The following is a 13,059-nucleotide window of genomic DNA, read 5'->3' as shown; positions in this document are numbered from 1 at the left end:
AAATGGGCCTGGACATGTGCTGAGTGAGCAGGTGGACTTTGAGTGTCCTGCAGGATTTTAAACCATGACGATGTAGTGTGTTACTAATGGTAATGTTTGAAACTGTAGTCCTAGCTCTTTTCAGGTCATTGACCAGATCCTCCCGTAGAGATCTGAACTGATTCCTTTCCTTTCTCAGAATCATCCTTATTCCCACGATGCGATATCTTGAATGGAGCCCAAGACTGAGGAAGATTGACAGTGATCTTGTGGTTCTCCCATTTTCTAATAATTGCTTCAACAGTTGTTGCCTTCTCCACCAAGCCGCTTGCCTATTGACTTGTAGTCCATCACAGCCTTGTGCAGGTCTACAATTTTGTCCCTGGTGTCCTGAGACAGCTCTTTGGTCTTGGCCATGGTGGAGTGGTTGGAGTGTGATTGAGTGCATGGACAGGTGACATTTATACAGGTAACGAGTACAAACAGGTGCAATTAATACAGGTAATGAGTGCAGAGTAGGAGGCTTCCTAAAGAAAAACTAACAGGTCTGTGAGAACCAGAACTCTTGCTTGTTAGTAGGTGATGAAATACTTTTTTCAAAATGCAAATTAATTATGTAAAAATCATACAATGTGATTTTCTGGATTTTATTTTTAGATTCTGTCTCTCACAGGTGAAGCGTAAGTGGGAAAACTTGCAAAATCGGTAGTGTATCAAATATTTATTTTCCCCACTGTATATAAATAGTATATATCAAAAAGATTAATTTAGACTAAAAACATTTACGTAGAGTGATATTTACTTACTGAGTTTAGTGTTCACTTGTAAATCAATGGAGGAAAAGATTTCAAAGTCAATAGAATGTTCAACCTGAACACTAAAAATTAAATATAGGACGAAACATTACTAACATTTATATTTTGAAAATAATGCCAAATAAAATATGTTATATTACATCTTAGACCACAGAGATATGTTCACTTTTAAACACTTTCACAGGTTAGGTATAATCTACAGTATACAGAGCTGAAACACCACCGTGCCGTACAAATGTGGTGGTCAAGCTCAGCTCCCATTGAGATGAATGGGATCTGAACTGCAGTACCGAGAACGGCCACTATGCAATCTACAGAGCTGCGATATTTTGGCTCCATACATTGTGCACTTTTCGTGACCACTGCACCAGGTATCAGTTGACCCGTGATGGTGTCAGGTTCTGCTCCCCATAATCTAATATTTTATATATTAAACATACTCTCTCTATAATTTCTATGTATATATTTATTTATGGAATATATTTTATAATTGTCATGTCCACTTACAATCAGGTCCCATATCTATAGTTCAGAGTTCCTTTGAAAGATGCGCTGACGTTTTTGATCATGATCTCCACAGCGTCATCCTCCTTCAGATCCACTTCACTGCTTTCTATCGATAGATTACTGATCTGAATACTGAAGCAGAGGCACCTTAGTCAGTATCCGTATTATTAACCCTAAAAGAGCGGCTACATCGGTCAGCAGGCTATGTCGCCCCGTTGCAAAAACAGCAAATTTGTGCAAAGGTACATTCTTCTAATAGCCAAAATAACGTGTGGTTTGTCCAATAGGAGCAATCAAATATACGGCGCATTGTTAGGAGTATAGTGCATTCATGAAGAGAGCGCTCCTCACACCTACTCACTGGCTACTCTTGATGCAGAGAAGCCAGGAGTCCGTCACCGCAGAGTGGGGGTGAGCGCACCCCATCATTAATATATCAGGCTTATAACTACGAGGTCAGACCTATCTCCGTGTATAAGGCAGGTCTGCAATATTGCAAGCACTAGGAATTGTGATTTGCTAGTGGTGGACTTTTGTGACTATAAATCTTTATGGACTGTGTACTATATTTACTATTATTTTTTATTATTATTTATTATTACTATCATTATTATTATCGTGATTATTATTATTGTTATTATTATTATTATTGTCATTATTATTACTATTATTATGGCTATTTGTATTATTGTTATTATTATTATTATTGTTGTCATTATTATTATTATGGCTATTTGTATTATTATTATTATTATTCAGGCCCTTGGGCAACTTAGTCGCAGTCCTCATTGTCGATTTTTGCACCTCACTTTCATAGGTCTATAACCCTTTTTTGTTTGGGTCGATATGAGCTGAATTTTTATTACTACCATATTTTGAGGTCCATATGACTTTTTTTTATCTCTTTTCTTTCGGGGGGAGTTAACTAGCCAAAAATCAATGGCTCTACCATTTCAGATTGATACTTACTAAATAGTATGAAGTGGTTATTCGGGCGGATGCTCCGATTCAAAATATGTTATTTTTTTTAAATTTAATTTATGATCTGGAAAAAGGAGGGTAGATCTTAACCTGCCTTATATATATACATATAGCCTAAGAAGGTCCTACAAGTTCATGGGAGTATAAATAAATCATATAGCCAAAAAGGATACTGAATTGAATAAAAAGATACATTTTATTAACATATAATTCAGACATAAACCATAAAAACACAATTAAAAAGGGAATCTACTGCAAAGTCATGTCACTGGTAAATATAAATTAATAAACTGTATTATTTTATGAAGTGATCATTGGATGGTGTTTAGAACACTAATTAGAGTATGAATCTATATGAAGAAATTGTGCTCAATTTTCACAATTTTTTTTACATGTATATTAAAGAAAGTCCGTATAAATCAACAGTCCACAATGTCTCTAGTGGAGTCAGTTAAAATGGAGGCATATGGGAATATAACAGCAGCCACAGAGGAATAAATATAAAGTGCATTAAATTCAACCTTTAAAGAAGGGAGACACCTTCAGGTATTCAAGAGTGGAGGACCACCATAAACATTTCAGATCATGAATAAATACTTCATATTTACCAGGACTTGAACCCCCTAACGCGTTTCGCTTTCTGCTTCTTCAGAGAAGCTTCTCGGTGTCCCTTAGTGTATTGTACCCGTTTCATAAAATTCAACAATGCTGTCATTCTTACTTTGATAAACCATATGTGACTTTCCCCAGAAATCCGACAGCTTTTTCTCCCGTGATGTTAGGAAAAGAGGCATGTCTGAAAGCGGCCTGGATAACTTCGGAAGTCTTCTCATTCACTGGAAAAGCACAAGAAGAAGTCAAACCATGTATAATGGCACACAGAAAAGTTTTAACACTTTAAGAAAAAAATGGATGGATAGATGGATGGATGGTAGTGGCATGATGGTGAGCGTGTGTAGGAACAGTTTGTAGGTGTATTGTGGTATTATTGGCACTATTTGGCTTTGAAAAAAGCGTGTTCTGATCCATAGAAGTTTGGGAACATTATTCATTAATTATGTAGTGGAAATGGTTTTGGTTATGGTTTAGCGGTTTTATTTTGGATTAGTATAGCGGTATCATTGGAAATGATGGCTTCATACAGTGTGTTTTGTTTTGTAGTCGTATGGTAATAGTATTCATTCATTGAAAAGTGGAAATGGTTGCTACCATCGTGTAACAGTATTACTTCAGCCACGTATAGTAGTATTATTGGCAATAATTGGCTTTGCACAGTATAGGTATTTTAATACTATTCATTATGGTGTAGAAATGTTTGTGGTTATGGTGTGGCGGCATCATTTAAACTGAGTATAGAAGTATTATTGTAATATTAGTTTTTGTACAGTGTAAAAGTACGGTAATAATATTTGTTGTCTATAATACGGCTGTGGTTATGGTGTGGCGGTATTATTTCATCCTCTTATAGAGGTATTGTTGGTAATAGTAGTCTTTGTGCAGCTTGTAATGTTTTGTAGAAGTAAGGTAATATTCATTTTATATGTAGTGGACACACTTTTGGTTAGGGTTTGGCGGTATTAGCTTGGCCTAGTATATGGTATTATTGGTCGTTAAACTTGTGCTTTGATCTGTATTGGTAATATATATGTAGCGGGAATAGTTATGGTCACAGTGTGGCAATATTATTGAGAATATGTTTTTTTTGTACTGTATGCGTTTGTGGTCCAGAAGAATTGGTAATATATATGTAGGGGGAATAGTTATGGTCACAGTGTGGCAATATTATTGAGAATATGTTTTTTTTGTACTGTATGCGTTTGTGCTCTAGAAGTATTGGTAATATATATGTAGCAGGAATAGTTATGGTCACAGTGTGGCAATATTATTGAGAATATGTTTTTTTTGTACTGCATGCGTTTGTGCTCTAGAAGTATTGGTAATATATATGTAGCGGGAATAGTTATGGTCACAGTGTGGCAATATTATTGAGAATGTTTTTTTTGTACTGTATGCGTTTGTGCTCTAGAAGAATTGGTAATATATGTAGCGGGAATAGTTATGGTCACAGTGTGGCAATATTATTGAGAATATGTTTTTTTTGTACTGTATGTGTTTGTGCTCTAGAAGAATTGGTAATATATATGTAGCGGGAATAGTTATGGTCACAGCGTGGCAATATTATTGAGAATATGTTTTTTTTGTACTGTATGCGTTTGTGCTCTAGAAGTATTGGTAATATATACGTAGGGGGAATAGTTATGGTCACAGTGTGGCAATATTATTGAGAATATGCTTTTTTTGTACTGTATGCGTTTGTGCTCTAGAAGTATTGGTAATATATATGTAGGGGGAATAGTTATGGTCACAGTGTGGCAATATTATTGAGAATATGTTTTTTTTGTACTGCATGCGTTTGTGCTCTAGAAGTATTGGTAATATATATGTAGCGGGAATAGTTATGGTCACAGTGTGGCAATATTATTGAGAATGTTTTTTTTGTATCTGTATGCGTTTGTGCTCTAGAAGTATTGGTTATATATGTAGGGGGAATAGTTATGGTCACAGTGTGGCAATATTATTGAGAATATGTTTTTTTTGTACTGCATGCGTTTGTGCTCTAGAAGTATTGGTAATATATATGTAGCGGGAATAGTTATGGTCACAGTGTGGCAATATTATTGAGAATGTTTTTTTTGTACGGTATGCGTTTGTGCTCTAGAAGAATTGGTAATATATATGTAGCGGGAATAGTTATGGTCACAGTGTGGCAATATTATTGAGAATATGTTTTTTTTGTACTGTATGCGTTTGTGCTCTAGAAGTATTGGTAATATATACTGTATGTAGCGGGAACAGTTATGATCACAGTGTGGCAATATTATTGAGAATATGTTTTTTTTGTATTGTATGCGTTTGTGCTCTAGAAGTATTGGTAATATATATGTAGCGGGAATAGTTATGGTCACAGTGTGGCAATATTATTGAGAATATGGTTTTTTTTTGTACTGTATGTGTTTGTGCTCTAGAAGAATTGGTAATATATATGTAGCGGGAATAGTTATGGTCACAGTGTGGCAATATTATTGAGAATATTTTTTTTGTACTGTATGCGTTTGTGCTCTAGAAGTATTGGTAATATATATGTAGGGGGAATAGTTATGGTCACAGTGTGGCAATATTATTGAGAATATGCTTTTTTTGTACTGTATGCGTTTGTGCTCTAGAAGTATTGGTAATATATATGTAGGGGGAATAGTTATGGTCACAGTGTGGCAATATTATTGAGAATATGCTTTTTTTGTACTGTATGCGTTTGTGCTCTAGAAGTATTGGTAATATATATGTAGGGGGAATAGTTATGGTCACAGTGTGGCAATATTATTGAGAATATGTTTTTTTTGTACTGCATGCGTTTGTGCTCAAAAAGTATTGGTAATATATATGTAGCGGGAATAGTTATGGTCACAGTGTGGCAATATTATTGAGAATATGTTTTTTTTGTATCTGTATGCGTTTGAGCTCTAGAAGTATTGGTAATATATATGTAGGGGGAATAGTTATGGTCACAGTGTGGCAATATTATTGAGAATATGTTTTTTTTGTACTGTATGCATTTGTGCTCTAGAAGTATTGGTAATATATATGTAGTGGGAATAGTTATGGTCACAGTGTGGCAATATTATTGAGAATATGTTTTTTTTTGTACTGTATGCGTTTGTGCTCTAGAAGCATTGGTAATATATATATAGCGGGAATAGTTATGGTCACAGTGTGGCAATATTATTGAGAATATGTTTTTTTTTGCACTGTATGCGTTTGTGCTCTAGAAGTATTGGTAATATTATTTTGTCACTATGTAGTAGATATGATTGTGGTCACAGTATGGCGGCATTATTTTTGCTTAGTATAATGGTATTATTGGTGATAAAAGGCTTTCTATAGTGTTTTGTCCCTTGGGGCTTGTTCCCCTGACGTAAATACATGTAAATAAAATGGAGCACACTTTCTCACGGAGGATTATGGCGCAGGGAGAGTCGTAGCCAGCAGGGTTGATGCATGAGACATATTGGACAAGCATTAAACACAATCTTTTCTGTAGCTTAGTGGAAACCTCCTGTGAATGTAACAGGACCACACCGGGATGTGTGCGAGCAGATATAACCTGGTAATAGTATTACAGCAGTGACTTCAGTGTTTGTGCACATTAATGCCTATACATTACATCATTATTACAGAACGGTTCTGTATATCAGGACTACGTTTCTGTGAGGTAAATGTATGAGGAAATAGTACCATATGTTGGACACACGAATGCCTTTTACTATCCAGAGCAGCCAAAGCCCAGCTTATACACAGGTGAGGTAAAATGAAAGCTGCTCTGTGCTTGGTTGCTATGGGCAACGAGGCCTGTTCTGACATATGAGGCCTAATGTTGTGGAAAAAATATTGAGAAATCTTTTTTTCCCCAGTGATAAAATTCAGTGACAGAAATGTCTGCAACAAAATCTGTTTCCACAAAGCATTTTTCGTGTGATTTTTTTTTTTTTACTCTGTGTATTTTTGATAAAATACAAGTAACCTATCTTACTTACCGTAATAGGTGCAGAAAATCCGCAACATCAAAAGCTCATTGTGGGAACACAGCTCTAAAGGGAATCCATCAGCAGGATTTTACACCCCAAACTATTTATAAGTGCAAAGACAAGTCCAGCAATACTTTTACATGGCCACTCCGTTCCCCCATTCCTGAGAAATGTTTGTGTTGATAGGCAAATGAGGACGAAGGGCTATTTGTAAATCAGAAGCCTCTGTCACTCCAGCTCTGTTCTCCACCCAGAGCGGCTTCCTCCTGCTTGACGGACAGCCTCTATGATGTGTGACAGCAGGAGGGGGAATAGAGCTGGAGTGACGAAGGATTCAGATCTACAAATAGCTCTTCAGCCTCATTTGCATATCTAGTTGCTGATTTCTCAGTAATAGAGAAACAAACTGGCCATGTATAGGTACTTCTGAGCTTGTCGTTGACAGAGCTACATATGAATATATATAGTTTGGGGGTGAAGTCATGGTGACAGATTCCCTTTAACTGCAACTTTCTTAAAGGGGAAATCCATTTCTGAATAGAGAGAAGATAGGTGCTACCGGTGTTGATGGCTGCTTGATACTGACAGGTCCTATACATAGACAGCATGTACTGTGCACCCTCCAAATAATCCTATTTCTTAGGGCTCTCGGATATACGATGAGCCTGTACATAGAGTGGAGTCCTGGATCATACATATACACTGAATCTGTACAGTGGCCCGCCTGCAGGGGTCACCCGGGGCAGAGCAGGGGTCGGGGGGGGGGTCTAGAAGCCATTTGTGGTCTACTGTGCTGTTATGTCACCCTCATGGCTGCTTGTTGTAGAACTACAAGTCCCAGTGCATGAAGCTTGGGAAAAGTTTGTTTAACCCCTTAAGAACTGGACAATTTTTTGTTTTCGCTTTCTTATCTTCTTCTCCAAAGACCCATAACTTTTTTTCTTTGGACTTTTGATTGACACGATTTGTTTCCTGCGCTGGAGAATGGCGGAAACAAATCCCAATGGTGAAAAAATAAAACGTACCATTCCGCCAAGTGGTTAAACAGCAGCGATCGGAGGGGGGCTCTGATCGCTGCTTGTGTAGGCGGATACCAGCCGTATAACACAGGTCGGCACCCGCCGTGTGTGGCGCTGCCTCGCTCCATGCATCAGCGTACTGGTGCGTCATGGAGCAAGGAGGGGCGAAACGTTTGTGCCGTTATTGCCGTGCTTTCCTAGTATACACAGTACGTGCATAGGGCAACTACAAAAAAGGATGGTCCTATGCACATAGATTTATCATCACCCCCTCCCCCACTGCTAGAAAAGGGGTGCACACGCACGCTGCTCTTCTGTGCAGTGGGACTGATCAAAGCCCCCAAAATGCAAGACCCTAAAAAGACTAACGTAGCTGTGAACTGTGAAGCCGTGAGATGGAGCCCATCGCATTTAAAGGGAACCTGTCACCACCAAAAACGCTATTCACCTGCAGTTATAGGGTTAATCTACAGGGAAATAGTAGTGATGAGCGAACGTGCTGGGATAAGATGTTATCTGAGCATGCTCGGGTGCTAACCGAGTGACTTCGGCATGCTCAAAAAATACGTTTGAGTCCTCGCGGCTGTTGGATAGCCACAAGACTTTGGGGGATTGCTTGTATGTTAGGCAATCCCTGCGTATGGTGCAACTTTCAAACAGCTGCAAGGACTAGAACATACTTTTTGAGCGTGCCGAAGTCACTCGGTTAGCACCCGAGCATGCTCAGATAATACCTTATCCCAGCACGTTCGCTCACCATTAGTAAATGGCGTTACAATCCTGCCTGGCTGGAGCAGCGGCTACAGGGAGAAAATGCCCATATATCCTCCTTGTACCTGCAGTCACCGGTCACTGTATCGTGATTGATCGCCCGCTTTTTAGCATGTCTGTGCAGCGTGTGTACCACGCTCACAGTATAGTGATTAATGACTGTTGCCGCTCCTGGTACCGCTCTGACGCCTGGAAATGAGCAGCTACAGGTAGACGATAGCTTCATTTTCTCCCTGGAGCTGTTGCAGATCACCATCATACCTGCAGAGTGTTTTAAGGACGTGACCGTTTTCCACCTTAAGGCTATGTTCACACGTTGCGTTTTTTATGTAACTTTTAAGCTGAGTTTTACAGCGCCAGTAAAAGCTATGAGATTTCAGAAATCCCTTGCACACATATGGCTTTTTTTTTTGCCTGACTGAATTGGAAAACTGCTGCGTTTTTTCAATCTGCAGCATGTCCCTTCTTTCAGCAGTTTTTTTTTCACCCATAGAAAGCAATGAGTTTCAGGTTTCGCTTAAACCTTTTCCAGAATGGACAAGAGCCAATGAAAACGCAGCCAAACTTGCCTTTTGTGAGCAGCTTCTTTACTGCCAAGAGAGCAGGTTTTGCCTGCAGGAAAACAAAAACTAGCAAAAACGCAACGTGTGAACAGAGCCTAAAAGTGACCTGCAAGGTCATGGGCACACAGGCCGTTTCTGCAGCAAATTGGCAGCAGCGGTCAATTTTCAGGCAGAAAAAAAAATTAGGATCCAAATTTTGTTGTAGCTCTGCAGAGTGATCCCTGAGTTTGCTGCAGATTTGCACATTTTTTACATTGAAAATTAAAATAGCAGATTATATGTGACTATAAGGCGTGTTCACACATAGTTTAAATGCTGCATTTTTTTGGCAGTAAATTGGCAATTAACAGTTCAAGCATAGGGGATGTGATATCATGAAAACTCATGGCCTCTGCATGTAAGGACGCCGTTGGCATCCTGCTGACCATATTACATTCTGCATGGCGAGTACTATATGGCGGCATATTCATTCTTTGTGGAACACATTGTTGGACTATTTCAGTCCGTGCACCATCGGTGTAAAGGAAAAACTCTTAATCCTTAGAATTGGAACTTCAGTTGATGTATTGCATGGTCGTGCCAGTTACATGACATGCAATGGTATTTTAAGTGCAGAAATGGAAAAAAAAAAGTGTAAAATTTTCATTAAATATAAAGGTAAAGCGCATTAAAAATATCTATATAATGTATAGTACAATCATGGTTCTCGTTTTTCCGCAGGGGTTCAGAATGGACGGACATGAAGGGGTTCTGGTTATGAACAAACGATTTGTAACACAATCAGAAATCGAGGAAAGACGAAAAAAAAGGCAGGAAGAATGGGAAAAAGTGCAGAAGCCGGAAGACCCCGAAGGTAGGATGGGAAGAATAACTGATCCTCCTTTATATGGGGGGAAAAGAAATGTATGTTTTTACAATGAAAGAACCTCCCTGGTTTATTAGCCAGCATGCCCAATGCTTACACTGAGCTAGCAAAATGAATAGTCGGCCATGATGACAGAAGGGGAGCGGGGCAGGGGGAGCAGGGAAAGCGGGGCAGGAGAAAAAAGACCCAACCCCACTCCCTATAACCGTCCTTGCTGCTAGAGATGAATTACACTTCACAACAGGCAGTGAGCAGCAAGCGAGGCAGAAGTTAGAAAGCTAGTGGACAGATCCTTATGGGGATTTTTAGGGTTAAAGATACCATGATTTGCAGATGAACTTTGTATCTTATCAAGGGAGATCACATGGACTGTAATTACAGGGAATATTTAATATACATTTTGTTTTTGACATTTCTCTCCATTTATAACTTTGTATGTGAATTCCACTTTTTATTTTTGATTTTTCTCATCATTCATACCAGAGTGCCCAGAGGAGGTTTATGACCCACGGTCTTTATATGAAAAACTTCAGGAACAGAAAGAAAAGAAACAACAGGAATTTGAAGAAAAGTTAAAATTCAGTAAGAATCTTTTTCATTGTCCTGCTTTACCCTGTGACCGTCACATCGGTAATGGAGCGACAGCTCAGCCAGCGGACCCCTCTAGTTTTAGCAAGCAGCTGGGACCTCCGCTGATCAGACCTTATAACATGTCAAAAGTTGAAAAACTCCAGCGAGAGATCAGTGACAACACTGTAAATATTAGAGGGATTGTCCACCACTTTCAACTTGTAATAGGCCATGGGTGGGGAAATAAATTATTAGTTGCAGCCTTCACATTCTGTCCGAGCGCTGCAGCCAATCAGTGGCTGCTGATTGGCTGCAGCAGTCATATAATTACCCCACTCACACTGCCCGCCAGATACCAGCAGACTATGGGGGATCCAGTACTCTGCTCTGATCTGGAATATTAGTATATTCCCACACCCTCTCCCTTTTTTAGCTTCAAAATAAAGGACAATCCCTTTAAAAAAAAATTGTCTTCTCCTTGTGCTACTTTTTCTTTTTTTTTTTTTTGTAGAAAATATGGTTCGAGGTTTGGAAGAAGATGAATCAAACTTTCTTTCCGAAGTTTCAAGGAAACAAGAGTTGCTGGAAAAGCAAAGGAGAGATGAAGAACGAAAAGAATTAATGGAATTTAGAATATCCTTTAATAAACGAACTGTTGAGAAAGTGATATTAAACATCTACGCTTGGTAGCAGCCATCAAGCAATGCATAGGGCCACAATATTTCAGCCTGCACGTTGCTTATATCCTGCCAATGCCTTAGACGAGGATTTTAGCCAACTGTGCGGGCGTGGCGGATTTTAGCCGACTGTGCGGGGATGGCGGATTTTAGCCAACTATGCGGGGGTAGCGAATTTTAGACGACTGTGCTGGGGGTGGGGGATTTTAGCCGACTGTGTGAGGGTGCCGGATTTTAGCCGACAGTGCTGGGGGTGCCGGATTTTAGCTGACTGTTGAGATGAGAATGAGAAATGAACATGTCCAGATGGCTAATGAAATACGCCATGTGATGTGTATATCTTACGACCTTTCCTCCATTGTTTTGTAAATAATTGCTTCACTTTTAAAAACGGATTCTTAATTGCTTTGGCCCATAATGCACGGACTATAGCCAGCACATCTACAGAAAATAAGAAGAGGGAGACCGAGAAGAAGCCACTGACAAAACCCCCCGACAGCAAGAATAAACTTTCTCAGTCCAAGTTGCTGGCAGGAGCGGTGCGACACAGAAGGTTAGCATGAATGGCTCAGTGATTATTTATTTTTATAAGGTTTATGCTGAACCCATACAATCGGGGGGATAACTTCCCGTTCCTGAGACCAGGGCTTGGGCAGTCTCCACCACCACTCTACTAAGAGCCCCTTTTTTAGGGATCGGTTCGGATTCTCAACAATCAGGGTAATATCCCGTCTAATCCCTATTAGGTGTTTGTTTTTTTTATTTGCACATATTTACGTGTAATATCTATTATTTTTAGTAATTCTGAAAGCTCCAGCGCAAAGAAATTAAAAGTTGAGCGGGAACAAGAAACGTTAAAAGGTATGTCTTATTAATATGGTAGTTTCTGTTGTGATAAGTGGTCCACCCATAAGTGGCTCCTTGTATATTAGGTGTCGGTCATATTTTCAGACCTTGCTTACATACCATGGTATTTTGTGTTTTCAGAGACCCACTCCAGCCCTGCCGACAGCTCCTCTACCACCTTTGCCCGAGTCCATTGCCCTCCAGCCTCCATCTGTATTGGAATCTTACCCGGTCTCGGCGCCTATTCGGGAAGCAGCGATTCCGAGTCCAGCTCGGACAGCGAAGCCACGATAAATAACCTGGGGAAGATTGTCTCCTCCGTATTTCGCTCAGGCACGTTCCTTGATGCACCATAAAGTGCGTCCGTAGTCCAGGAATAATTGCTCTCGGTATTCCCAGCAGTGGTGCCATCTGCTCACATGTAGAACATGGACACAGTCTCTGCATATAACCTGGGAGCACCCAGACATCATACCCACTTACCACCCAGGAGAATATCTTTCTTTTGTGCAGTGTGTTTTTAAGCTTAAGACCTTATTAAAGCAATTAAACTTGGAGATGTGTGCTCGTGTCATCTCGGCTACAACTGCTCCTTCACTTGCTAAATACATCTGACAACATTGAGATTCTTCTTCATGGTGTTTATCAGGGCTGTGGAGTCGGTAAGCCAAACCTGCGACCCGACTTCTCAATTTCCCTTCCACCGACTCCACGACTCCGACTCCAACATATATTGCTTATATTTAAGTGAAAAATTTATTGTAGTACAAAGTGAACATCAGACATTTAATCATTTTTATGATACAAGAATCAAGACATTTAGACAGAACATAATATTTATTGGAATACAACTTTAGAACACAAAAAACTGTAATAAATTGTA

General features: G+C 39.4%; 1 protein-coding gene across 1 annotated transcript; it reads left to right on the top strand.

The window, feature by feature from the left end:
- The first annotated feature begins 9,909 nt into the window (after positions 1-9,909).
- Positions 9,910-12,714, top strand: LOC141090220 (PSME3-interacting protein-like). Its single transcript, XM_073576272.1, has 6 exons — positions 9,910-10,071; positions 10,567-10,665; positions 11,165-11,287; positions 11,748-11,883; positions 12,130-12,191; positions 12,318-12,714. Exons 1-6 carry the CDS (start codon positions 9,918-9,920, stop codon positions 12,530-12,532), a joined length of 789 nt encoding a protein of 262 aa, XP_073432373.1. The 5' UTR covers positions 9,910-9,917; the 3' UTR covers positions 12,533-12,714.
- Positions 12,715-13,059: the final 345 nt, after the last annotated feature.

This window comes from Dendrobates tinctorius, unplaced genomic scaffold (assembly GCF_039654945.1).
Source record: "Dendrobates tinctorius isolate UK_male_01 unplaced genomic scaffold, ASM3965494v1 ptg000048l, whole genome shotgun sequence".
NCBI lineage: Eukaryota > Metazoa > Chordata > Amphibia > Anura > Dendrobatidae > Dendrobates > Dendrobates tinctorius.
This window is presented reverse-complemented; position numbering and strand designations above follow the sequence as displayed.

Excerpts from the sequence above, each read along its gene's own strand:
- LOC141090220 (XM_073576272.1), top strand. The coding sequence starts at position 9,918 with ATGGTTCTCGTTTTTCCGCAGGGGTTCAGAATGGACGGACATGAAGGG. Across the intron at positions 10,666-11,164 it reads TGAAGAAAAGTTAAAATTCA|AAAATATGGTTCGAGGTTTG; the intron begins GTAAGAATCTTT and ends TTTTTTTTGTAG. Across the intron at positions 12,192-12,317 it reads GGAACAAGAAACGTTAAAAG|AGACCCACTCCAGCCCTGCC; the intron begins GTATGTCTTATT and ends TTGTGTTTTCAG.